Consider the following 27,817-nt stretch of genomic DNA (forward strand, 5'->3'; position numbering starts at 1 on the left):
TCGGTTAAAATCAGAAATAATAATACAAATTGCATCCTCTGCTGACTGATATATAAGAGGGAGGCAGATGTTCCAGCGGCAAGGCATCTCTTTTGTGGGTTAGCAGAAGGGATTACTATACAAATAAAATACATCCCTCTAAAAGTATAGGAAGCTCTTTGAATCTGAATGTTTTAATCCTTCAATTAAAAAAGAGAGAAGACTGCCAAAGGCGGAAAGTGTGGACTCATTTGAGTGTGAGGCTCTTTCTCTGGCTGCTCTTAACATGAGTGGCTCTCAACTGAAAGGAGACATTTTCATTTCCCTTCCTAAAAATCCTTTGTGCAGTGTGTATTTCACTAGAAGTGGCTGAATTTCAGTGGTGGGCAAATAAATGATATAATTTTATCCATGCAAAACTGTCATGAAAATATATTAGCCTTGGTACAAAATGAACTCATCCTGGTCACGATGATAATGGAAAAGGTACTTTACAGGCCCATCCAAAATGTTGCATGCCCCAGACAAATGGAAAAGGAAAGTACTTCAAATTGCTATATGTAGGGAGCTCGAATTTCAAAATTTGTGCTATTAATAGGCTGTCAAAACCCTGCTCTATCAGATGTTCAAATCAGCATATAAGCTTAAAAAATGGGAATTTGTTTATGCAGCTATATGCTGATGAGAATGTCCGAGTGCTAGGATTTTGATATTTTATTGAAGAGTTCATATTTGCTCACATGGTGCTTGGATATTACAATGACAATTGTGATATGAATAAATAATGCCCACAACAGATTTGAAAATGAGAATCTTTGGCATTGCATAAATATAAGGTATTTGGCCTGGAGAATGGCACGAGTGGCTTTGATCCCATTTCAAACTGGACACTCATTTTTAAATGTAATTATTAAATATTAAAACAATTAACCCTTTCCAAATTTCTTTGCACCTTTGAATGTTCATTTTGGACAACCCCCCCTATTTAATATTTATTTCCTGAGAAGCAACATCAAAGCTACTTTTCTAAGAGTCCGTTTTTACTAAGGTTGACATGGAGAACAGAGGTAATCATACTTACTCCTTGGGAATGCAGATAGTCCACAGTCTTGGTAATGGTGCAAAGGACAGCGCTAGCCTCTCGTTCTGAGAAACACTTCTGTCGAAGGATTCGATCTAAGAGCTCTCCTCCTCGCATTAGCTCCATCACCAGGTACACATATTTCCCATCATCATACACCTAATAGAGCAGAGGAAGCAATCATACATCATCGATCAATTAGTCTAGCAAGTAATGATCACTCTGCAATATCTTGCCATGTAATTGCAAGATGCTGCAAGGAGAAAACAGAGCTAATACAGGAGAAGTAAATTTTATACTCCTTGTATTTAACAACAACATAAAAGTGAACTTTTTACAAAAGGGGTTAATTGTTACAGTAACTCTTCACTTAACATCATCCTGGTTAACATTATTATGTCGTAGATCTATTAGAGAACATACTCATTTTAAAGTTGCACAGTGTTCACTTATAACATTGTTTGGCCACAGCCCACTAGTATAATACTTTGTCCATTACTTGTGGGATTCTCTGGAAGAGCAGCCCGTTGGAGCTAGTGGGTGGGAGCTTGGAACCAGGGCAGGCCAGCGGCCCCCTATCTGCTCCCCTCCACCCGTGCCAGCACCTCCTGCCGGCAGGCCCCACAGATGAGCGCCTCCCCATATCTCCAGCCCGCAACAATCATCCGTTTTGCAGCATTCAGGAGGCTCTGGGGGGGAGGTGGGAGGAGCGAGGATGTGGCGCGCAGCCTCCCTCCTCTTTCCCCCAGTGCCTCCTCCTCCCTTCCCGTACCTCCCACCTGCCATGATCAGCTGTTTTGCGGTACGCAAGAAGTTTTAGCAGGGGAGGAGTGAGGACTCTGCGGTGGAGCAGGGTGGGAAGAGGTGGGGGGGTTGGAGCGGGGGCAGGGCCTGGGCCTTGGGGGGGGGAAGGGTGGAGTGGGGGCGGGCCTGGGGCACAGCTGGGGGTTGAGCACCTCCCGGCAGTTAGGAAGAGCAAGAGGACCAGCCTGATGATCCGCCCTCTTTCACCCTCTGACTCCACCACCTCAACCAAGCTTCACAATCATCATTACTGTGTACCATATTAAATGGTTTTGTTTAAAACTTATACTTGTATTACATTGTTTGTTTAAAATATATATAATGTCTTTTGTCTGGGAAAATTTTTTCCCTGGAACCTAATTCCCTCTATTTACACTCATTCTTATGGGGAAATTGGATTCGCTTAACATTGTTTCGCTTAAAGTTGCATTTTTCAAGAACATAACTACAATGTTAAGCGAGGAGTTACTGTACTTTCTTCTTATCTCTACAGCAACTATTCATCCTACTTTAAACTGCACAGAAACCTAGTTTTCATAATTTGCTATCAAGTCTGCAAAATATTAACAAACCAAGCTGCAGAAGCAGCACCACCACGAAGCCTGAAATCTCTTCTGGCGTTAGCCCAAACTTCTTCACAATTATCTGCTCTCTTCCAGTTCTACAGGGTAGCACTTGCCATTTTAAATATCAATATTTCCCTTTTGTCTCATAAGTAGCCAAACAAACTGCATTATGATTAGTCAGGACTTACTTTCCATGATACCATATAGCATGTGCTTTGCTATTCTGGTGAATAACTTGTTTGCATCAGCTTTTTGTCCAAACTAGAATATAGCAATTTTAATTTCATACCCCTCTGCTAGACTGGACATTTATATGGACAACAAGAATATCCAGTGTTATAATAATCAATGCTAAACCTTTTTGGAGGAGATACAAAGCTTCATGCTGCCAGTTTTAAGGCAATCTCTAACTATTAGGGATTAGGATGAGACCTTAATGGGGACCACATATGCCTAGGGGTTTCTTGAACTTTCCTCTAAAACATCTGGTGCTGGCCACTGTTGGAGACAGGATACTGGACCAGATGAAGATAAGTCTGATCCAGTATGGCAATTCCTATGTTCCTGTGTGTACAGACTATGGATAACGTCCCTGTATTTCTGTCTATTGAAACAAACACATGTACAACACACACCACTACGCTCTAAGTGCTGGCAATGGTAGACTATTGTCCAAATGAATTGACTAGGAATTATAATGTGAGTATGAAATACAGATATGTCTGTAAGCCTGGCTTGTTATACGTAACTTGCCTCATTTCTTAGTGGACCGTCATTGGGAAGGTGAATGGAAGGTTAAGTTGTAAATAGGGGCTTAACAAGCAGTATGCTGGAGTCCAAATGTTTGTGCTGGCTAAGATAAGCAGGAGCACCTGGATGCTAGGGACAATGGACAAGATAAACCTGGAATGTAAAGATCAGTTTCTACATGGACAGAGCATACTGTACAGGGATTGGTTCCTGAAAAATAACCGATCCTACCATAAAACATATGATGCAATGTTTGGGTAAGAATGCATGTTTTATTAAAAATGTTATAAGGTAAAGTTTTGCTGTGTAACTTTGGATGTGTGGTACACCCTACATGCACCACCCTACGCTTCAGTCTGATTAACTCAGCGTAGCTTTGCTGTATGCCAAATAAAGGAACCTGAATGATGAGACTTGAGTTGACTGAATTCTTGGGGAATGAGTGGAAGAGGTATCAGGAAAACCCAAACAACATCTACACACATTCAGTTGGATACCCATCTGCAAAGTGCCAGCATTCTAGAAGCATTAACATTCTGTGCTTGGATAGAATTCTGCTGTATTGTATTCTGTTTAGGTTCTTATACCATGCTCATCACTGTAATCCCTGAGTGCCTAGAATCTCACATTAGATCATTCCCAATTCCTGTAACTCTTGGATAGATACGCACTAGGCCAGTGGTTCTCAAACTTTTGTACTGGTGACCCCTTTCACATAGCAAGCCTCTGTGTGTGACCCCTCCTTATAAATTAAAAATACTTTTTTATATATTTATCACCATTATAAATGCTAGAGGCAAAGCGGGGTTTGGAGTGGAGTCTGACAGCTCGCAACCCCCCCATGTAATAACCTTGCAACCCCCTGAGGGGTCCCGGCCCCCAGTTTGAGAACCCCTGCAATAGGCTGTGTCTTTTTTCCTTAACATTCCCCAATTCTTGGAATGGGGGAAGAAGTGGGGAGCCAGAAAATGTCTTATTTTATTATTTGAATTTTTGGAAGTCCATATGATCACTTTTCCACAGCTTTCCATCTTCCACTAGAATCAAGGGCTCTGAGCTTTGTAAATACAATACTCCAGGAGCTCCAACACAAATGAGCTCACAGAGGTATGTTTTCTTTAAGGGAGTGAACAAAAATCAGTAGTCTCCCACCCAAGAGCATACCACAACCCTGAAGCAAGCTTCCTCTTTTTCCTTTATTGCCATTTGTGAGACAGATAGCACTGTTAGGCCTCATCTATATGAGGGGATTTAAGCAAGAACATTTTCCAATAGGGCTGCCAGCAGCTGGATTCCTAGTGTTGACAAGACTCTGGCAGCTTACAACATTTCTACACCATGTTGACTAAAGCTGCTCAGAGAAAGGGGATAAAAACACCAGAAATAATTTTACCTCTATGGCTTTGGCAGGTGCTGCCTTTGGTGTAGCTGAGGTGAGGGGTTAGCACTGGTGGGAAGTTTTTGCTAAAGTTCTGTAGCATAGACAAGGCCTTAGTGATGTCTTTCATATTAAACATTAAAATAAGGTCTCTTCTTCTGGTCTTTTCTGTTTGCTCACATGTAAGTTAAAGGCTTCCTGGCACTCAAGAAAAAACAGGGGAAGCCCTACTGGCCTAGTTAACAATCCTCCTCTCAATAAAACAAATACCTGAGGCTGTATGTCAACAGTTACTGACCAGGAAATAGCCATTCCAGTTATCTACGGAACCCTCTTTATTAGTGTTCGACAATCTACTTCAAAAAGAAGATTGAAAGATTTTGGTTTTGAAAAATCTTTTAAAATCAAATTAATTTCTATTCTATCTAGCCTTATAGGTCATTTCAAGTATGCTTTTAGCTAGAGTTGGCCAAATAGTATTTGTTGAATGCATGATCTGATAATCTTGCCATTTCTGTGTCCAATAATTTTTCAATGAACATTTTTTCTGGAATTCAAATAGCTCTCATTTTATAATTAAAATGTCTGAACATTAAAACAGGCAAGTTTCTCAGTTACAGAGCAGGTAAGCTTGATATTAAAAGGAGAACTGTTTAAAGCAGACGTGCTCATAGACTACTCACATCTTTCAGAGTAATGATGTTTGGATGCTGCCCATATCTCAAGAGAATCTCAATTTCTTCAGAGGGGTCTCGTTTGCTCTTATCAATTATCTGGAATAAAGGAAGCACAGACCATAATATATAGGCTGACAGCACCCATCACCAAGCACAACATCTAATTTAAATATATTAACATTTAATATTCTTCTGATAATCATTGTTCTAGGACAGGACAGCCAACGTTCTGCGAGACCAAGAACCACAATGGCAATCTGCCAGAAAACAGATGGCACAACACCCAGCCTTCCTTTTTATGCCTGCAATTTTGTGACCACAATTGTGAGTACAAGGGATGTAATTTGAACATTAGCTATTTGAATAGTGTCATAATTGTGACAGGGTTGGGCCAGATGGCTACAAGAGAGTGATAGAAGGCAGATATATTAGCCCCAGGTTAAGTAGGTCTCTTTTCCCTGGGTAAGGTAACAGGGAAGGTTCCAGAACAAACAGCAACCTTCTGGAGACAATTAAGACAGACAGGCTGATTAGAACACCTGCAGCCAATCAAGAAGCTGCTAGAATCAATTAAGGCAGGCTAATCAGGGCACCTGGGTTTAAAAAGGAGCCACTTCAGTTTGTGGTGTGCATGTGAGGAGCTGGAAGCAAGAGGCACTAGGAGCTGAGAGTGAGAATGTGGACTATTGAAGGACTGAGGAGTACAAGCATCATCAGACACCAGGAGGAAGGTCCTATGGTGAGGATAAAGAAGGTGGTGGGAGGAGGCCATGGGGAAGTAGCCCAGGGAGTTGTAGCTGTCGCAAAGCTGTTCCAGGAGGCACTCTAGACAGCTGCATTCCACAAGGCCCTGGGCTGGAACCCGGAGTATAGGGCGGGCCCGGGTTCCCCCCAAATCCTCCCAACTCCTGGTCAGACACAGGAGGAGTTGACCTGGACTGTGGGTTCACGAAAACGGCCAAACTGAGGGCTGCCGTGAAGCTCCAAGGTGAGCAAATCCGCCAATAAGCGCAAGCCCCACCAAGGTAGAGGAGGAGCGTTGTCACATAATAAATAAATGCAGGCAGCCATAACACTGGCTTGTATTTGCATTATCCTCGATAGATAAATAGGAATTGCTTGTCAGATATATTTTTTCATTGCTGATTAACTGATGAAAGACATTCACAGGCATAAAGGAGGTATAACAGACTTGAGCTTCAGCCTGTTGTATTCATTATTCTCTGTGGGCCACACTACCATACTGAACTAGAGGGTGACCATAAGCTGAGCTTGGCCCTCAGGCCAAACTGTGGTCACCTCCATTCTAGGAAGAAAACATCAACTGCTTGGTACATCATCATTTTCTATATTCAACCCATACATACATCTATTGCACTGTACAGGGGCATAAACAGTTTGACTAAATTCTAGTCTGTAGACAGCAGGTCTACGGAAAACATTACACCTGCTGCTTAAATGCCACCCCTGCAAATAGAGCCTGCTGCTAGAATGTCATTTGTTTCTTATCAACATTTCTACCTGCTACAATTGGGATGTCAGTCAAAGAAACTTGGTCACTTGCCCAGCTGAGTGCATTGCTTTCAGTGCTGAATGTTAAATGGTTCTTCATATCTTATATGTAAATGATAAATATGAAACAAAATTAATTACAAAACAGCTAGAGGAAACTAGTCTTACTATGGAGTCTCAGCTGTAACTCCACAAGTAAAGTTGTAACATCCACTCCACTATAAGCCCAATTTTCCAAAAAATTATTGGTCAGGAGAAATTCAGCCCAAAAGATGAGACTTTCTCTCCCCCTTTCCCACCCCCTGGGAAGTTCTGGGGGCATTACCAGATACACTTTTGAATAATAGGGCTCTGAAAAAATAATTGTGACATTTTCACAAACTCGTAACTCAATGACTTTTGACTCTTAAGGCTTCAAACTTCAGATACGTGTAGTTCTCTATGAGAACTACCAAAATGGTATAGATTTACACAATTTCATCCACAACTAAAAACTTCTTAAAAGCACTGACTTTCTTAACATGATACTTATTAGTGCACATCAACTGTGGCACATTTGCATTTATTGTGGAGATCAGCGGTTGGGGGTACACATTTGCGGGTAGGTCAGTGATTTGACTACATGTCAACAGTTGGTTCACACATTTTAAATATATATCAATTGTCAGAGTATGGACCAGCAGTTGTGCACATTTGAGTAAATGCGGAGAAAAAGAATTTCCAAAAATAGGTGGCAGGAAAAAATCCTACTAGCAACTTCTCCTTAGAATAGTGTTATTCACCTAGCTTAGGGGAACCAAGACAATGCTCAGAAAGATAGTGAATACCCTCATTGAATGAATACTCACATGTAGGACCCCAGAATCTTAAAATGTCCCAATCAATCAGTAACTGTTTCATACAGAAAAGTATCCAAGGGCAGGTCCTCAGCTGGTGTAAATCAACCTAGCTCCTTTGCAGTCAGTGGAGCTACACTAATTTACATCAGCTAAAAATCTGGTTCCCTGGTATGTAGTCAGTAGAATGAGAGATGCCGTAACATGTTCTTAATTAGTTTTTATCACACACATTTCTATGAAAGAAAACTTCAGATAGTGCATAGGATTAAATCAGAAATACAAAAAATATATAGTGTCTATTTAAATTCTATTTCTTATTTCAAGAGACGAGAGAACATAAATACACTTTAAAAATCTCAGTCATTGATCAAATACTCAGACAACTAACACTCAGCTATGAACCACTCTGCCAATCATTTAATTAAAAGCATCATGAATAATACTTATCTGCAAAGTGCTCTACACACACAATTAATCCTCATAACAACCACGGGTGATAAATACTATCTCACAAACGGAGATAGGTGGGTTAAATAAATGACTTGTCCAAGGCCACACAACAAACCATCAGAGCCGGGAACAGAACTTCTCTATTCCTGACTCCCAGGCCCCTGGGCAGTCCACTAGGACATGCTAGAACAGATTGTCACCGTGATGATCCCTCTTTTCAACACTGTCACACTGGCTTGCAGATGAACTGTGACTGATAAAATAACAAGAGAGACAGCTGCACCACTGGTGACAGAAATCTTTCTCCAATTCAGACTGACTGCACCATATGGAATGTTTATATTCTTATGCTGCAGTGGTCACAGGGGCAAAGTTATAATTTTGCCTGCCTAAATTCCTCCTGAACTTTCTTCATCACTTCCACTACAAAATTGTTGTGATGTACTGTTAAACAGCAGCCAGGTTCCAGCCCAGAGGTGGAGGCATTTCAGCAATGGATAAAGTGATTCACAATATGGCTGGAAGAAGAGCTGAATACTCACAGTTGGGACCAGATTTTCAAAAAAGCTCTGAGTTTTTGGTGCTGAGTTCTTTTGAAAATCTAGCCATAAGTATCATCATGTGAGCTGTTGGGTGCAGAGAACAAATCTTGCCTTGTTCAAGTGCCCTCTTGAAATACCAAAATGAGGCATTGCTCACAGTAGATTATGCAGATATTCCAAATGCAATCAAGCAAGATTCTGATGAGCTACCCAGGTTAAGTGGTGGGTAGATGCCCTAGAGGGCCTGACTTGGTGAGGCTCAGATGCCATTTGAAGTAGATTGTGCATACCTTTCTAATATGATTGACATTCTCCTCTCATGTGCTTTGATCAGCCGTGAAACAGTTAACAAGCTGGAAACTGGCTTCCATCATCACATTGGGGTCAATGCTTTTTCCCTCTTACTCACGCTTCAGAGTTTATATCTGAATATAAATATCTAATGATTAGAGATCATGATGAGAACTAATGTTTCCCCTCTGCCTATGTAGCGTGTCTAACACCTCTCTGAATCATCCTGTGCTGGCCAATGTTGAGCCAGCATACTGGAGCAGACTGATCTCAGTTCTGACTTTGAGCCAGTGTGCAATTCCTGTGTTTCTATCTTCCACATTAGCACCCCATTTATTTGAGAGGGGGAACCTCTCACTTTGCAGAGCTATTATTTCGGGCTACGTGCTCCAAACAAGGAACCCTGCATTGGCTACACTGGTTCCATGAGGGCTATGAATTTCTTTCCTAAAAAAAGAAAGCTTAAATTCTGGGAAGATGAAAAGCACTAAGTATTACTACTATTATTATGTAGTTAAGTAGTTTGATTTCCAGTAGAGTTCCAGACTGTTGAGCTGTGAATAAATTTGTTGAAGCTTCAGACTGGCACCCAAGTCAATCTGCAAACCTTCTGAGGGCTTGTCTATATGAGGGGTTTAGTCTGCAGCATGCATTATGCAAGCTGCACTAATAGCGTGTACATGGGATGGTGTGCTCTCTTTCAGTGCCCATCATCGTATACACACAGTGGCAGCTTGCGGCATATTAAGGGCATGCCATTCTTGAAGGGTATCCCATAGTCCTTTCTTCGCTGCTGAGCAGTGTGCATTCTGGGATTTTTCACCCTGCCTGTTGTGACATGCAAAGAGGAAGCCTGACAAATTCCAGTTAGAGGACACCAAGCAGATGATAGTAGTGGACTGGTTCCTGGAGCAGCTTCACAGTATTCAGTGCCATTTCTGGGCTCAGGACACCAGTGCTGATTGGTGGGAAAGGGTTGTTCTGCAGACCTGGGATGACCTGCAGTGGTGAGAAAATTTCAGGATGGGAAAGGCAACCTTTTTGGAGATATGTGCTGAATTAGCCCTGGAGTTGCAGCAGCAGCATGCCAACAGGAAGAGCGCCAAACCCATGGACAAGTGAGTCACCATTGCCATCTGGATGTTGGTCACCTGAGCATTACTGGTGTAACACTGCAAAGCCCACTGTTCTAACAGCAGCATATACTGGTCCAGAGCATTTGGGTTTGTGTTGCGTTTGCATGTCCCTATCTTTGGGACGCTGCTGTTGATGCTGTCCCTGGGAATTTCTATGCTGTCCTTGGCCACTCCCACATTTTCTCTGGAAAGCTCCCAGTCTATTTCCTCCTCTGCATTCAATCACTGCCTTCACATCTCTGCTCTTTTGGGGACCCTGTAAAAAATATCTGTGAACATTTCATTCTAGGTTTTCAGTTTTCTCCCACTCAGGTTGTCCAGCTACTCAACTGTCAATAGAAGCCCTGTGCTTGAGGGTCTGGCCGATGCAGGTGCTGTGCCTGTAGGAGTAATAAAAATTGCAGAAGCGGTGATTGTTCATATTCTAGAGAGGCTGTGATGGCATTTTTATATGCATTTCTGACTTTACCCCTCTGAGATTCTTTCCAGTCTCGGGAGAATCGCAGAGATGGTAAGTGGTGTGTGTGTGAGGACGGCTGCATTGGGATTTTTTCTTTGCTGTTTGTCTTTATGCCGTGGAGGGTGGGGCTTGGGTGAGTTGCAAATTATGTTCCTGATCTGGCTTTGCAGTTTTGGTGTGCCTATATGGTGTTGGAGAAGTTAGCAGTGGGCGTGCTGGATAGTAATCCCCTCTACATCCCCTTTAGGCTGGCCTGATTCTTGAAGATGTTACACTGAGGCAGGTGACCAAGAGGCAGAGAATGGCCTTATTCAGAAAGGCAAAGGGCAGCCCAGTGAGATATGCAGTGAAGTTATTCACTGTAGGAGCAAGGTTGCGGAAGATTGGCGAGGAGCTAAGTGGTGGACTGAGTATGTGACTGGATGTAAGCGGAGGATGCAGGCAGTTTCAATGAACTTTTTCCGACAGACCCTGCAAAAGACATTGTAGCATAGCTCAGCATATTTTTGCCTGTAATAACCATAAATCGTACATATAAGAATGTAGCCAGCTGTTGACACAATGTAACCCCGAGATAAGCGCGGAGAATATAGCGCCACAGAGGACTTCCCCCCGGCAGAATCCCCCCTGCTTGGTCAGCTGTCCCGAACGGCCAGAGTCCCCTGCAGCCCCTCCGCGCGTCCTAGGGGCTCCCTGCGCAGATTGGAGCATAAGTTCTTCCTTCCTTCCTTCAACAAAGCATAGTTTATTATTCTTAGGCCTGAGTGTCCTCCTTTCGCTGGTATCTTCCCCTCCAGCCCTTGCGGGCATATTCACCAAGATGGTTCCCCCAGAAGTGCTACAGGAGTAGAAGGGAGTTTTGAGCTATACTGGGGGGATGACCATGTAGCTCTCCCCCACAATGTCTGGACCAAAACTGAGCAATTTCTCAGTTTTAGATGTTGCTTTACCTCCCTTGCAGCCACAGTGAAAGTGGAGTGAGAAATAGTTAGGGTTCTGCACTGATTGCCTGAAGCATATTAATATAGGTCCTCCTGAGCTGTTTATCCAGCACTGGTTACCATTCTGGTTGTGACCCCTCATGCTAAGCAGATATCCATGAACAGAGCTTTATTCTGGTAGCTAGCCACAATTGCTTCCTGCACTGATGCTTCTCAGACGGCGATGAGATCCAAAGTCTCAGTGCAACTGCTCGAGGCAGATTTCAGGGCTTCTGGAGTAATACTGCAGCTCTTGTGACCCTTGATTTCAGGAGCAAATGGGGGCATGCAGGTAAAGAGACCAGTCAGTAACGGTCACCTGCAAAACAGTGTGGGACTGCCATTGAAGGACTGCCAAAGCTGTAAGCAGCAACACTGTGTGCATACAAACAATGGACCAGACTACTTTGCTGTGCAGCAAAGTTAGTGAACTTTGAAAGAAGACTTCCGAGTTCATGATAAATGTGGTGTTTGTGTCATGTACATAAGTGTTTTCAAACCAGATTAATTTGACTTAATCCAGTTTAAGCCCCTGTCCAGTGTAGACAAGCCTTTAGACTTTCCCTCTGCTAACATAGACCATCCCTCACTCTGATAATTTTGCATTTCCTTTGAGACAATATTTCCTGCACAGTGACAGTCTGATCTTTCTCCATCCCTCTCCATAAGAGGCCCCACAAGCCCTTTCCACTCTTTGTGTGCAAGGGATGAACTGTTTTCTCTAAGCCTTAATTATGACTTTCATTTTGAACTGAACTCAAGTAAGCACACACACCAGTGTTCAAGTAAGAGACTTCTATTGTCTGTTTCCAATGCTGAGGTTTGGAATAATGCAAAAATGTACGTCTATTGATATTTCTCTGTGTTTTTTTTTGTGGTGAACAACACTAACCCAGAAAGCCATCACAATGTATCAGTAGTTCAGCTGAGAACATACTAAAAGCTCTGCAGTGCTTTTGGAAAGCAGAGCTAAAAAAAACCAGAAGGGTTAACTATTGTACATAGAAATTTAAGAGTGGTCATACAGCCACTCTAAATAGATTTTTCTCTATGTGCCAAATGCCCAGGGGTTGCTGAAAAGCTCATCTGTCTTAATTCTGGACGAAGCATTTCCTGAGCAGAGTGGGTTCAGTGCAGATGGTATATGGTGTCTCTTACTCTTTGACTATTACAACCTTCATGTATTTTACTGACTAGCTGAAGACAGACTGGTATATTTCCTTCCAGGAGGAATTTAGGACACAAGCCGCATGACATTTTAAAACAGAGGAAGTCCCAACTAAAAAAATAATACGGAACCCTCCTACCTTATCTAGGTTAGGAAACAAGGGCAAGTAAGAAACAAACATTATCTTAATCCTAATTAACAATGTGCCCCAGTCTTATAAGTTTTCTGCATGTAGAACTTGCATGGGCTTGTCAGTCCATACTTGTCAGATAGAAGTTCTGTGCATGGAGGGCTTGCAAGATCAGAACTAAAAATTCTAGATAAAAAAAATGGTAGCCAGTTCTGCCACTCTTACTTCTTGAGAGAAATCTAACTAAACATTTCTGGAGGTGGCACTGTGATTTTAACCCCAGCTGTGCCACTACCATGGCAAGACTCTTTCAAATGCAGACATTCATTTGGAAAACTGGCACTTGCACAGAGATGTACCAGATTCCCAGAGAGCACTACAGGTGCATTATATAGCACTGAAATGGTTAAAGGTTAGAGCTTGGAAGGAGGGACCATAAATACCTCCCTTTGATTAGCTGGTTCAGATGAAAGATGCCAGCTGTTCAGAGAAAGCATAGGGAAGAAGGAGAATATTCACATTGTCACTGCTTAAAGCTGCTTTATCTTGTATAATGTGCTTTGAAGTATTCTTAAGAAGCCTGTTTGGGGTGGATGGGTTAATCACATTTAACACAATTGTATGTCACAGTGCCATATTATATGATTTGTACGTGCTTTAAATGGGGGAATAAAAAAAAATTAATTCCATGGGTTTGAACACACTATTTATACCTCATATCTATGGCACATTTAATATTCATGTCACCCTGATAAAATGGTTCCTTTAACTATAGATGGGATAAACATCACTTTTAAAGAAAAGAGGCGTAACAGTGTGTGCAGAGATTTTAAACTAGCTGGTTCATATGTAATATTCAATTCAAAGAGAAGTGACACAAAGATAGAACTTCGCTGCTGGTTTCCATTTCAATCATCTTTCTAAAAGTAAGTCCTATTTATGTCAAGTATTTGTTTCAGTTTGGTTCCTTTTGATCTCAAGTTACTCAGGCTGGATGAAAATCACTTCAGAAGTGCTAACATTATTTAAAAGGACATGGTATAATTTTACGTTTAAGATATCTCAGAGGAAAATTAGTCTTTTGATGTGATTTTGATACAAGGAGAAAATTCTTAAAGTAGCATAGAATCTAAACATATGACACAAAAAACTTCCTGGTCTCAAAGAAAAATAGAACTGCTAAAGACCAAATTCCATCCAAAATATTCAGGTACTTGGCAGGCCAACTGGGAAAAGAGAGATGATGCTGTTAAATTGTAGGAAAACTACTATCTGATATTTCCTCTCTCAAAAAGGGTCCAGTTTACATTGAAAATGTTATCCTCTCCACACTCTGCACACTGTTGGCCAATATCATCTATGATCCAGAATGCTTTGCATTTATGCTAAATTGTGTAACTGGATTCCCAGAAAGCTTTGTACCCATGCTAAGCTTTATTGTGGAAATCAACTAATAATTAAACGGTCCTAACATTTATTCTTTGTATGTGAAAAATCTGTCAAAAATAATATGCATATTCTGTTAAGGAGTTTTATATATGAATTGTGTGTTGGGCACCATTACTACAAAATAGTTAATGTCTCTATAGTCTAATGCAATTTCTACTCTTCAGTCTAGCAATCCTTGGAATGTTACTGTGTATGGTTGGTGCAGATGTCTTTGTGCCTTGAAAAACAAGTATAAAACTAGATAAGGCAAAAAGACTAAGGTGCATTTTCTATCTGTCATAAACAAGTGCACTATCAACATAAGTCAAATGAAGTTGGTGCTTTTGGACAGACACAGATGAAAGGTGTGATTACTGCACACTTGGTCCCTGAGTTGGTAAAGTATGAACCTCTCTGTTTGTGCTGATTTCTCCATGTTTAATAAACTGATTGCGCTGAATTATCTGATATCTTCTTAATTGATAACCAAAACAGAACCCTAACACCACCAAATGAAGTCATGGGAAACACACAGATATTCACACACACTCCTCCAGTGATCCATTAACACTAAATGGGGCCTGGAGCCAATACATCCAAAGGATCACCAGCAAACCAAAGGGCTCACTGCAACTAATAAACCTCCCCCTTACAAAACTGCTCATGGCATTCCGGTTTCCCTGCCCTGCCAATACTGTCTCCTGCTCCCAAGTGCTCGTGGTGAACTCCAGGTCTCACTGGCAGTGCTCCCACAAGTCCTTGGATCCAAACTGTATTGTTCCACAGATCCCTTTTCTACTCAGGTCCATTGATTCTGCCTCAATTTACTTTTGCCTCCTCAGAGGACACCCTTCATTTCCAAGCCTGCAGTGACTGGCAGAAATCTGTGTGTGTACTCAAATTAAAACAATTAGGAGAATGAGAACGAATGAATTTTTGCAGCTGTTTTCTTGTGAGTAGAACACAAATCTCACAAAACGAGGACGGCATGTATATTATATTGTATATGTTACCACATGAAATTGTGCTAAAATTGTTCATTATGGCCCCAATTCAGCATGAACCTTAATCACCTCGCTGAATCAGGGCCTATATGTATGTATCAGCGCTTAAGACTTGTTAGAAGAGGATAATTAGGAAACAGTTTTTAAAATATTCCCACAGATCAGAACACAGACCCGCATAAACCCTTCCTGTCCCATTTCCATCCCTTTGTTCTTGCTGCCATTTTTACCTCTATAAATGCTTTATCTATGATATTTGTAAAGAACCAGTCACTGTTGTATGTAGGTACTCCCATCTCATGCTCTGCACACACAATTTTAGCGAATAAGAATTTCCACACCTTCCCTTTTGCAGAATACCACATGAGCAGCTTCCTGCAAAGTAGGCCCCCTGTGCAAATCCATAATCTTCCACCAGGGGCAAGAAACTCAAGGAATTTGTCCAAATCTGTTCTGAAACTTGTGTTTATTGAATGGTATCATGTATTCTACTGATGCTGTTGCCATGCTACCAGCCTAAGCATCCTTTGACTGATGATAAATAGTTTTTACTGAACTGTTAGGCTTACAGGATTTTCAGTGTCTCTGAGAAGAATGACAATGGAAGTATAAATTTCCCCCCCTATTTTCTGGAGTCAGAAAAGGCCATGTCTCCGATTACTTCATTTTACTGGGCTACTTTTTGCATCATTTGCTCATCAACAATAAATCAAACCTGTTCTTGTCTGAAGATGATGGTGTCTTGATCATGTCCCTTAGGAGTCCATGCTACCGACTAACTGCTCTCACCATCCAAATTTCCCCAAAACTCTTTCTTAGCTTCAAGCCATTGGCTCTTGTCCTGCCCTCCTCAGCGACTAAGTATTTGCCATCTATCATTTCTATCACCTGGAAGATATTTATAGATTTTGATCTGTCCCTCTGGACTCTTGTCTTTCCCAGACTATGCACATTCTAGCTTCCCCAAGCTCTCCTGATATAGCATGCCTTGCATTCCTTGTATAATATCTATTGTTCATTCTTATTATTTTCTTTGGCATGTCTGTATTCCTCTTTAAAATATGGGGACTAGAACTTTATAAATTATTCTATATGGTCACACTGGGGCTATGTAGAGCAGCGCTAATACCTCATTAGTTAGTTAATGATCTGTGATAAACGCTATGTACTATAGTACTATAACGGAATCTGCTTGCAGAAGTGTGTGTGTGTGTGTATGTATGTGTGAGAGAGAGAGAGAGAGAATGGGAAATGTATTAATCTGTTCTCCCGTTTAAACAAAAGTGTTTTCTCATAATCATAATGAAGGATGGAGACAACAAACTTATGTCAAAGTTGCTCTCTGCTGTAAATGTTCAAATCTTCATACTTTCCTCCTGAGAAATATCTGGCATACACTGATCATTTTCAATGCATTATAGTCTGATGAAGGGGGCTGGAGAGAGCTGGGGTAAAAGCCTGGGGGAGAGTGGGGAATTTCTTCTCCTGGGAAAATACTGACACATGCCTGTCATTTGATATGATCTGGTAGATTCTAAAGATTTTAGGCAAAAGATTTCTTCTTCATAAGTATTTTTGTCAGTAATCTCTGGAAGGGTGCAGTTAACACTCAGAGACATGGAGATTACATTGGAGACAAGGAAATCATTCCAACCTTCTCTCCAGCTGGGTGGCAGAATTTAACCATGGGGCTCTTGGGAACCCCTGGCAGCACCTAAACTTGTTCTTGATACCAACTCTCCCCAGTAGCGTTGGATCCTATACTACAGTGCCCCTGGGATGGAAATACAGAGCCAAATCCCAAGATCCTTACTCGGTCCTCATTTCCACCCCTCACCCCGTAAAGTCAATGGCATTTGCATGACAAAGGACTAAGTAAAATCTGAATAGGACCTCAGGATTTGGCCTATACGTGCCCATCCCGTCCCCTTCCCTTGTTACCTAATCAGGTTTAACACTGAGCATTATTTTTGTTACTGCTTAGCTCCAGGAACATATCACATTTGGTAGTATGCAGTTACACTGTACGCTAGATTTGTTCAATTTACTGTGAAACCTGTTTCACTGTTAAATTAAAAAAAATTTCTTAAAATTGCCCTGATCTTGCAAACTAAGCACACAGATGGATCCTGGATCCCATCCAGAGCCCTGCTGAAATCAGGGGGGCTATATGTGGGCACTTGCTTCTAGGAACTGGCAAGACTGGTGCCAAAGGATATGACAAACTTGAGATTTTCCATTGAAATTTTCATTACACTTCCTAGCGGGCAAATTTATTTGTTCCATGCCCACAAGTGTGGTGGGTGCCTCATGGACAGATACACATAAACATGGTCTCTCCCCTGAAGAGTTTACAATCTGTTTCATTTCAGACAGATGACTCCCATTTTCAGAGAGAGCAAGTGAGCGAGCCAGGCAAAACAGTCCGAATAATACAGACACCTCAACAATCAGTCAGACTTGAGGACCTCTGGGCAGAATTTTTTTTCCTTTTTCTGGTTCAATAAATAAAGACATACAAATTCCTGTTTCCTTAAAAAGAATACCAAACAAATGCATCAGCCTGCCAGACAGTGTTGGAAGGCTAAATTTATCTTGGTAGTTATTCAGTGCTTTCTGCGCTTAGTAATAAACTCCTGATATAGCTGCAGGTTATGAGGAGAATACTGTGCAATGAGCTACATTTTATTGAGTACTCTCTAGCCTTCAGACTAACATGCTTTCATGTCTACTTAGATTAAGCATCTGAAAACTAGCAAATTACAACTATGAACATTAATGGAAAGGAGAAGAGAAGGTAAGGTTAACTATAGGTTTCAGAGTAGCAGCCGTGTTAGTCTGTATTCACAAAAAGAAAAGGAGTATTTGTGGCACCTTAGAGACTAACAAATTTCTTTGAGCATAAGCTTTCGTGAGCTACAGCTCACTTCATCGGATGCATCTGATGAAGTGAGCTGTAGCTCACAAAAGCTTATGCTCAAATACATTTGTTAGTTTCTAAGGTGCCACAAATACTCCTTCTCTTTTTAAGGTTAACTATGATATATACCACTTGGGCTCTCTTAGCTAGACCACCTCACTCAGTGTTATTACCACACAAATACATGTATTTTGGGGGACTGATTACACAGGCCCTGCAATAAAAGCCCATCACTCTGATGGGTTATCAACTTCTCTCTGCTGATGGCTTGTAGACATTGCCTCTCCATTTGTATTGTATCTGTATAGCTTAAGTAAAATGCACCTTTCTCCCAAATCAGCCCATATCAAAACGTACGGGGTGGATGCATCTACAGAATGCTTACTAATTCTCGGTGTTACAAGCTAAAAGTAAATGTAATTTTATCCTAGAGAGGGACCCATGCTGTAAAATTTGTCCCTATATCAAAAATTTGACTCTGCTCAGAGTTGGGGAGTATTTGAAGCCAGGGTGTTTGCTTGGCACATTATAGACATAGGATAAAGTCATTACGTTCAGATGCAGTTTCCAGATCCAACTTCCTCAAGGTGTAGGAGTGTTCAGATCTTGGGTGTTCATTTGTGCCCATCTGTACTTTATGCTTTTTTGGCCAGATTCTCTCCCATGATCCAGTCACTCTGATTGGTTTCAGTAGTAAGAAAGGGCAGAAAGCTATCAGATTTTACTAGCTAGAGATTCCTTCAGCATGGGAGAGTCCACAGCTGGCATGGAGTTGATGTAGCGGGCTCCTGTACATCCACATCTGCAGCCTCTGGTGAAGGTGGCATGTTGGGGCAGAAAGGATCATGGCTGGGGCACTCCTCTGCTTTGGCCATTCTCTACTAGAGTAACAACCCCTGTGGGCTAGGACCAACCCATGTAATTTAGAGCACTCCCTAGAATCAGAGAGAAGTAGCCAGCTCTTCTGCAGTCTCACTTTAGCTCTGGCCAGTGGAAAATGGACAAATCTGAGAATCTAGCCCCATATCATCATTGCTATTTGCATATAGGGATCAAAGCTGAAAATCAGCAACAGTATTTAAACAAAGAAAACTTTTCTCTAAGAGTGCCAACTTCTATCAAGTCTCTGGAACGTTTTCCAGTGTCTGATTTGCTACTCCCTTCTGGTTGTGCAGCTGTTGCCTTTCTTCTCTGAAACAAAGCTCTCGATCTGTTTTGGGGATTCATATCAATTGTTCTTTTCTTTGGTACAATATCCCCCCCCCCGACACACACACTCACTGAAGCATTTTCCTTTTACTTTAAAAGAAAAGGAGTACTTGTGGCACCTTAGAGACTAACAACTTTATTTGAACATAAGCTTTCGTGAGCTACAGCTCACTTGTAGCTCACGAAAGCTTATGCTCAAATAAAGTTGTTAGTCTCTAAGGTGCCACAAGTACTCCTTTTCTTTTTGCGAATACAGACTAACACGGCTGCTACTCTGAAACCTTTTACTTTAGTGACTTACTTTCTCTAAATACTGAGATAACTTAAATAGATTGACCTGATTTTCATTTACTCTTTGACATCACTGGTACAATGACACCAGTATAATCCTTGCAAACGTGCTCGACAAAACCTCTGCTGTTTAAAATCCCGAGACATCTGCTATACCTGCCTTTGCAAACACGTCAATATTTAAAGGCTTTGAACCAGCAGAGATCTGTAAAATTATCATTTTTCCAATTCCCTTCCTTGTGCCTATGCCTTCCCAGGGATCTCGGAGAAGTGAGTGATATTACCTGTATTTATATTGCAAAACTGCACACCAAACAATAAACTCTAGCAACCATTTTAGTTTAATTCTTTGTAACTTGGAAGTGAGGTGGAAAAAAGACCCAGGGGAAAAATTTCAAAAGCACTTAACTCTCATTTTTATAAGTGAGCTTTTGGGCTTGCCTACATGAACATTTAGTTTGTGGCAAGCAGGGGTGTAAATCTACCTTACTCTAACCTGCCACACAGTCAATGCCCATGTGGACCTTGCTGACATGCACTAAGAGTTTGTTAGTGTGCTTTGAGCAACATTGCTTTGAAACGGGAGTGGATTGCACATTAGGGAATTCTTAGTGTACAGTAGCAGAGTGCACATGGACAGCTAGCGCACAGAAGAGTCACATCCCAGCTTGCCAGACAAGACCCATGTCTAATTGTAATTCAGTTAATACTCTTTAAAGAATTGTGTCATGTAGACGCAGGTCATTTTAATATGCACAAACTAAAGTTAGTGCATAACAACCCCCCTGCATAGACAAACCCAGCTCACCTAAGTGAGTTAGGTGCCTAACTCCTATGTAAAGCCAGTGTGAATTAGGTGCCTAAGCTGCTTAGGTGCTTTTAAAAATTCCTCTAGGCTCCTCTTTGCATCTTTAGGTGCCTAAATACCTTTATAAATATGGCCCCAGCTAGTTGCATGATGTGAACCGAGAAGGCAGATGAACAATAGTGGGAAAAAGGGGAGAAATGCCATCCATTTTAACAAACATGTACTGTTTCTGGATTAGGGAGGGGTTCCTTTTATTGAGTGTATTTTCTGGCTGCAGCTCTGAGTTATTCTGTTTCAGTACTCTGACTCAATATTTGGAGAATCTATTTTCCTACACAGAAATAGTAAATAAGGCCCAACAGGGATTGTGCTGCATGGTGTGTTGTGTCCTCTGGGCAATTGGCAGAGATTATTCACTCAGTGACATTATTCATATCTTCCTGCAGTGATTCCCCAAAGTCATGTTCCTAGCTCCTTTGCTGCTGATATCACTGTCCTTGGGGGAATATTCTCTTCAGTGCTAACACTGGGCCAGAGAAAGAGTGAGAATGACTCTCTAGGCTGGTGGTTGGGGCACTCATTGGAGATTCCAGTCCTCCAGCTCCAAGGACCATTTAATTATTTATACAAAATGGAACTGCTTCAACAGGAGTGAGGCCTACCCCGGAACATCCTGCAGGTCAAGGCACTCTCTTCAAATCCCTGCTCCACATCAGGCAGAGGGGGGAACTGAACCTAGTTTTCCACTGTCTTGGATGAGTACACTAACCACTAGTCTACTATAAGGGGACACTGCCATCATCTACTCTGGCCTTTTTTGTGTGAGCTAGGTGTGCTCTGGGCACACTTTCCAGATTTGGGCCCCATAGGTGGGGGGAAACGCTTAATTTGAGGAACCCACTGGGATTTAAGCATCTGATAAACATCCGAGCACCTAGATAAAGGTAGTTGTGTGTATGTTCGCTGGCAGAAATTAGGTCCCTAGGGGATTTAAACAACGGAAATTTAGTTGCCAAGGGACTTCAGGCGCCTACCTGAAGTTAAGTGGCAGCTGAGCAGGGGTTTTGAGGATCTTAGTAGTACCTAAAGGTATCTAGCCCTTTGAGCTTTGTTTTCATGCTTACTACCAAATATATCAAAATATTTAACACAAAGAAAATATTAAATACATTTTTGGTTCAAAACATGTTTCTGTGCAGGCACAGATGTAATTTCCTTAAAGTAAAATTATTCCTACTACAAGCCAGTATCATCTGTTGACAAGAACAGTGGACACTGGAAAATTTTAACTTCTCCATTCCCTTTAAATGGAAAACCTCACAAGTTCACACAGGCCCATGCTTCTTTTCAGCATGTGGTTGTGTAATCAACTGCTACCTCAACAATGACCTCAACAAACTCAATTATCATGATACTCTCATCTCCCTATCTCACCTGCAAAAGCACAATTTGTAACAAAACTAAGTTTCAAATCCATTTTGAAACTTACAAAAGGAAAATATTCAGAAAACAGGTAATTTGCTAGAGTTCCTCATATACTGCAAGTTCAGCAAACATACTCAACTACATACCACAATTTGATTTCAAGTAAATATCCACCTTTACCTTATGTTTATTTATGCACCTGCTTCCACTAGATAATACAGGATCATTGGGCCTGATTCTACTACCTTAAGTCAGATTGAGGACTCAGATCTCTCTGGAAATAGTCTCATTGATTTCAGTTTCAAATCATGATCATGCATTATCCCCTTTTCTTGCTGAAAGAACATGTCATTGTCTACTTCTCTGATACATGAGCTTTTTTGTTAGTATCTATTTTTCTTCTGGATGCTAAACATGTTTAATGTTCGGAACTTTTCCTCCAAAGACAAACCCTCCAGACCATCAGCTAGTCCTGTGGGTTTCATCTTCTGCTATTTCTAATACCTGCATATCCTTTAATTAATACAGGCAACGGATGCTGCAACTTAATACTCCAGGTGTGATCTTAGCAAGGAATTATACAGAGAGATCGTTATTTCCTATTAGAAAATAATTCCCTTTTTATACACCCTTGCACCTTGCTGGCTTTCTTTGCTGCAGCTGTGCCTTGTGACTTAGTTTTCACAGGATTATGCAACCAAGTCTAAAGTCCTTTTCTTCTTCTTTCATGTCTAACTGCATTCTATTTAACTAGTATTTTGATTCTCTGTTGGATCTCTACGTTGGTCTCCTTTGTGCATTGGTAGTGTGTCTGAATGCCAATGAGACAGAAGGGGCATGGAATCTGATTAATCATAGGTGACTATGAGAGTGCAGCATATTTCTTTCCCAGACATCTCGAATTACACTAAGGAAGTGTCATAGTTTAATACACCACAGAGAATGAGAAACAAAGGTGGTTTGCATTTATAAGGAGTATACTTCACAACATTTTTTTCTTCATTTGGGGCTATTTCAATTTAGATCCTGTTCAAATCTATTATCTAGGTAGCAGGGAGAGTGGCTGAAATGATAAACAATAATCTAAATCTGACTGATTTGATATTCTGTATGAGAATGAAAGGTCCTTTCCTTCCCCGATTTCATTTGCTGAGGCTAAATCAGAAGGATGAACCTTAAAACTCAACATCTAATCCTTCTGAAAAACAAATGAGTCAGTGGCCAGATTGATGCCAAATGTAATGGAGCAGCCTTGACCATATATTTGCATCTGCCAGGATGATTTCTTACCTTCACTGCAAACTCTGCTTCTGTTACTTTATGCACACACCTCTTGCATACTGAATAGGAGCCAACACCTATGTCCTCCTTGATCTCATATCCATCTGTAAAATGAATATTGTTCCCATGTAACTGCTGTGGAGAAAGACAAAACAAGGGAAATCAAAAGACAAGCATTATAGAACCATACAAACAGAAAAATCCTGGCCAGTGACAATAAAGGGACTGCTGAGCTCACCTTCTCCAAACATCTACCAAGGATCCACTGTCCTTAGAAATTATTTAAGTTCAGTTCAGTGAAGTTGTGGCCACTTTCTAAATAAATGAGTCTCCTTCCTTATTGGTGTCCTTCCTCAGTAAACTACAATTGTATGTCTAGAAACAATGGCTGAGATGTTTTTAGCCATATTTGGGATTTGAAGATCCAATTCCCATTAGAAATTAATCGCACTCTCTCTCTAGCCCAATGAATATTTAAGTATTTATACAAAGTGGAATAGCTCCAACAGGAGAGATTGAGAGACTGACTCAATAGGATGGTAGTTAGGGCAGAGAGACTTGAATCTAGGTCCCCCTTGTGCCAGGTGAGTGCCCTAACCACTGGGATATTAGCTGTCTGTCTGGTTTTTCACAGAGAATTTTGAAGTCTCATTTTTGGCACAATAAGAAAGGAAGCCTAATGCTGAATCCTCAAAATTTTTCACAAATAGGAATTCTTGTTTTCTGGCTGGCCTCAGTAATTACGTGTGAAGTGTTTTGTGCTACTATTGTACAAAACAAGCTATATAAAAATTATACTGCACTGTATCACACAGAATATTAACGGGATGAAAGCTGATCCCATAAGGAGGGGCACTCCCCAGGAAGTGCATCAGAAAAGATCTGGTGTGCCAAATTGCAATGCTCACATGGTCGCAGTGCTACTCACTCAAATGTGTGAAGTTCTTTTAGTTTACGTGCAAATTTGCACGGATGGGTAAGTGGGCAGAAACAGTCCTCACACGCAACTGATACTCACTTTGCCATTCCCAAAAGAGCCAAGGAGAAAGAAAGGTATTGGGTAAAGAAACCGCTTCCTTTCCCCACAGCAATAAGCGAACAGGCTGGGATGAAAAAAGAAAAGGAGTACTTGTGGCACCATAGAGACTAACAAATTTATTAGAGCATAAGCTTTCGTGAGCTACAGCTCACTTCATCGGATGCGATGGGAATTTACTGTAGTGGCATGTATGGAAGGGAACATCACTGAAGTGTTTTTTCCCCCTTCTTTCCAATTATTGGCTGTTTGTTCTTATTCATGTTACAAGGTAGGGACCCAGAAATGTATGTTTGCCTCAGGCCCTGTGATGTGTTAATCCAGCCCTGCACACAGTTCTCACTTACTCCTGTGCCCCTGAATCCAAGATCTGTGTAGCCCACACTAGGGCAGGTCCTACTCTCCATTATGCCATTAGGAAAAGGATAAGAACGGCCATACTGGGTCAGAGCAATGATCCATCTAGCCCAGTATCCTGTCTTCTGACAGTGGCCAGCGCCAGGTGCTTCAGAGGGAATGAAAAGAAAAGGCAATCTTTGAGTGACCCATCCTCTGTTGTCCACTCCCAGCTTCTGGCAGTCAGAGGCTACGACACCCAGAGCATGGGGTTGCATCCCTGACCAACTTGGCTAATAGCCATTGATGGACCTATCCGCTATGAACTTATCTAATTTTTTTTTGAATCCCATTATAGTTTTGGCCTTCACAATATCCCCTGGCAATGAGTTCCACAGGTTGACTTTGTGTTGTGTTGAGGATAGATAGATAAGACAGATAATAGGACAAAAAATATCATAATGCCACTATATAAATCCATGGTATGCCCACATCTTGAATACTGTGTGCCGTTCTGGTAGATGCATCTCAAAAAAGATATATTAGACTTGGACAAAGTACAGAGAAGGGCAACAAAAATTATTAGGGGGCTGGAACAACTTTCATACAAAGAGAGATTAAAAAGATTGGGACTGTTCATCGTAGAAAAGAGACAGCTAAGGGGAGGATATGATGAAGGTCTATAAAATCATGAATGGTGGGGAGAAAATGAATAAGGAAGTGTTATTTACCCCATCACACAACACAGGAACCAAGGGTTACCCAATGAAATTAATAGGCAGCAGGTTTAAAAAAAATGAGGAAGAGTACGTCTTCACAGAATGCACAGTTAACTTGTGGAACTCATTGCCAGGGGATATTGTGAAGGCCAAAACTAAAACACGGTTAAAAAGAATTATATAAGTTCATGGAGGATAAGTCCATCAATGGCTATTAACCAAGATAGTCAGGGATGTGCACCAGATTCTGTGGGTATCACTGAACCTCTGATTGTCAGAAGCTGGGATTCAATGACAGGGGATGGATCACTTGATAAATTTCCCTGTTCTGTTTATTTCCTCTGAAGCATCTGGCACTTTTGGAAGACATGATACTGATCCAGAAAGACCACTGGTCTGACCCTGTATGCCCTTGAGCCAGCTCAGAGTCAGGTATTTAGAAGTGCACTTTGTTTCAGTAATTAAATTGCATGATTCACATTTTCTTTATGCCAGTAAATAGGAAAGTTGAATGTAAAACTAAAAGTCTTTGGAATATCTCTCTTTTTGCACCTACTGTGGGCTGTATGTAAATAGACTAGGGGTGGATAAACTGTGGGCTGTATGTAAATATACATGGGATGGATAAGCTGATTGACTGATGAAGTTTAAAATGTTCTATGCGGCTATATATCTGCTCATCAAATGTGAAGTATAATGCAAAGTGTCAGTACCTGCACAATTGGATGAACTGTGATTTTGTGCAAATCTGGCTGTGAAGGCTCCTGCACCAAGCTGGATGCAATGAAGCTGAATCCTCTAAAAAGATGATGAGCATTGGCACTGGGAGGAACACCAGGGGAATCTGCAGAAGAGACAAGGGTATGACTACAAGAGTTGGATAACTCTTGATCAGAAAGTGAATAATGGTACAACATTTGCAGCAATGAAGGTCACCACTAACAGTAAACCCCACTAAATTAGCCGTCACATACTCATAGTCTCCGTCATCATCTCAAGACTCTGATATGCATGGATCACCTCCTCCTGTCCTGTATCTGAACACAGAGGGGAACATCTATGCATAGATCTCCCCTCTCCTGCACAGCAGTCTTGTTGCACAGCCGTTTCCACAGCACCATTACAACAGAGGGCACTCCACAAGTCTGGGGTCCATGCAGAGAGGAAAGGGGCTGGGCAGGCTGTGAGAAGGAGTGGGCAGATTGGGGCACTGCTCTCCCTTTGGCCTTGGGGAAGATTCTCCAGGGGAAAAAAATACAACCTATGGCTGGACAGTAGAACTCCTACTTTATGAACTAATTGGGAACTGAATTCAGAAAATCGAACAGTTTATAAAATTGAACATCTAAAATTAGAGTAGCTTTGGTGCATACGTTGGGGGTGGGGTGGCAGACTGCTTGGCTTTCTTCTTGTCCTTCAGTCCAAGGCACTGAAGCCATTGGAATGTGAAGGGATGTCAATGTGTTCTTCATCAACATCACTATTGTTACGGAGGTTCTTTATTCCCGGCAGAGAAAAGTGGTTCATATAAGATGGTCATTCGTAAGATGTTCTACTGTTTATACTGTCTAGGTGTTTATAAAATCGAGGTTCTACTGAACTATTCCCCCCTGCCACCAGAACCCTGCTCCTGAGGCCTGGGAATTGCCACAACTAGAAGGAGTGTAGAGTAGCATGAATGGAGATGTGTTGTCTGGGTCAGGGGAGTAGGGGGAAACCACAGGTCTGGAGCAATGGCAGATTTATGGTGCCTCTGTACGGCTGGTTCCTGGTCTGGTTGAAATCTAGCAGGTTTAGAGGTGGGAGCAGTCACCTATTCCATGTGGGGCAGGAGAGACAGCATGTAGGGTTGCTCTTGGATAGACCAACTGGGCTGACTACTCAGAAAGGATCTTCAGGGATATTTCTTTCCCTTAAGACCCTCTCTCATTGTAAAACCCATGAAAGGGAATGATCTGGGTCTTAAAAAGTTTAAATCTTCTGCCATTTGAGTCAGACACCCATACAACATTCTCTGGTAGCCAGCCCAATAATTAATCTGTTATAGCAAGGAAAAATGAGTTATATTGTATTATCATTTTTAAAATGAACACTTATGAACATTTTTAACAAAGCAAACAACAGGGCTCAGTAATACCTACTGGTACTGTCTCTGGATTTTAACTAGATGAATATTCTAAAATCCATGCTATTTTAGCCTACTTATTTTTTCCCCTTTCATTGTTTTTCTGATACTTCCTCCAGTTACAAAGCAAGTATTTTTCTATGAAAAGCTTAAGCAGCTAAACCTCCCTTACTAAAGTATCTCCTGGTAGAAAACTTGTAGGACATCCAGTTTCACCTGAGCAAAGAGCATACATCCTCTTAAGGCCAGGTATACAACTCTTGATTCTTGAGTGCAACCTCTGTTGACATCAGTAGCAGTGTTAATTGATGTCAATGGGCATGGCATGCACAGTTGTTCATGGTCCTTAGTGCCCTGGAATTACCAAGCAAGGTAAACATTTCCCAAAACATTTTCCCTAAAAATGCAGTAAGAATAATGAACAGAGAAAGAGATGCTCTGAACAGTTCTTTGGAGGCCAGCATATAACCAACATGTTAAGAGGAAATTATC

The 27,817-nt window shown here is 41.4% G+C and overlaps 1 protein-coding gene across 4 annotated transcripts in view; it reads right to left on the minus strand.

Moving 5' to 3' along the window:
• The window catches only part of RPS6KA2 (ribosomal protein S6 kinase A2), a 483,007-nt gene that overhangs the window by 18,677 nt on the left and 436,513 nt on the right, over positions 1-27,817 (minus strand). For all 4 annotated transcript variants that reach the window (XR_006280060.1, XM_038396537.2, XM_038396539.2 and 1 more), the window contains 4 exons: positions 25,914-26,044; positions 23,119-23,244; positions 5,242-5,331; positions 1,061-1,219 (listed from right to left, as the gene is read on the minus strand). Coding sequence is in view for 3 of the 4 variants with exons in the window: in XM_038396537.2 (XP_038252465.1) it covers positions 1,061-1,219; positions 5,242-5,331; positions 23,119-23,244; positions 25,914-26,044 (506 nt within the window). In the remaining variant the exon portion in view is untranslated. The remainder of the gene's footprint in view (positions 1-1,060; positions 1,220-5,241; positions 5,332-23,118; positions 23,245-25,913; positions 26,045-27,817) is intronic.

Source organism: Dermochelys coriacea, chromosome 3, assembly GCF_009764565.3.
Source record: "Dermochelys coriacea isolate rDerCor1 chromosome 3, rDerCor1.pri.v4, whole genome shotgun sequence".
NCBI classification, from domain to species: domain Eukaryota; kingdom Metazoa; phylum Chordata; order Testudines; family Dermochelyidae; genus Dermochelys; species Dermochelys coriacea.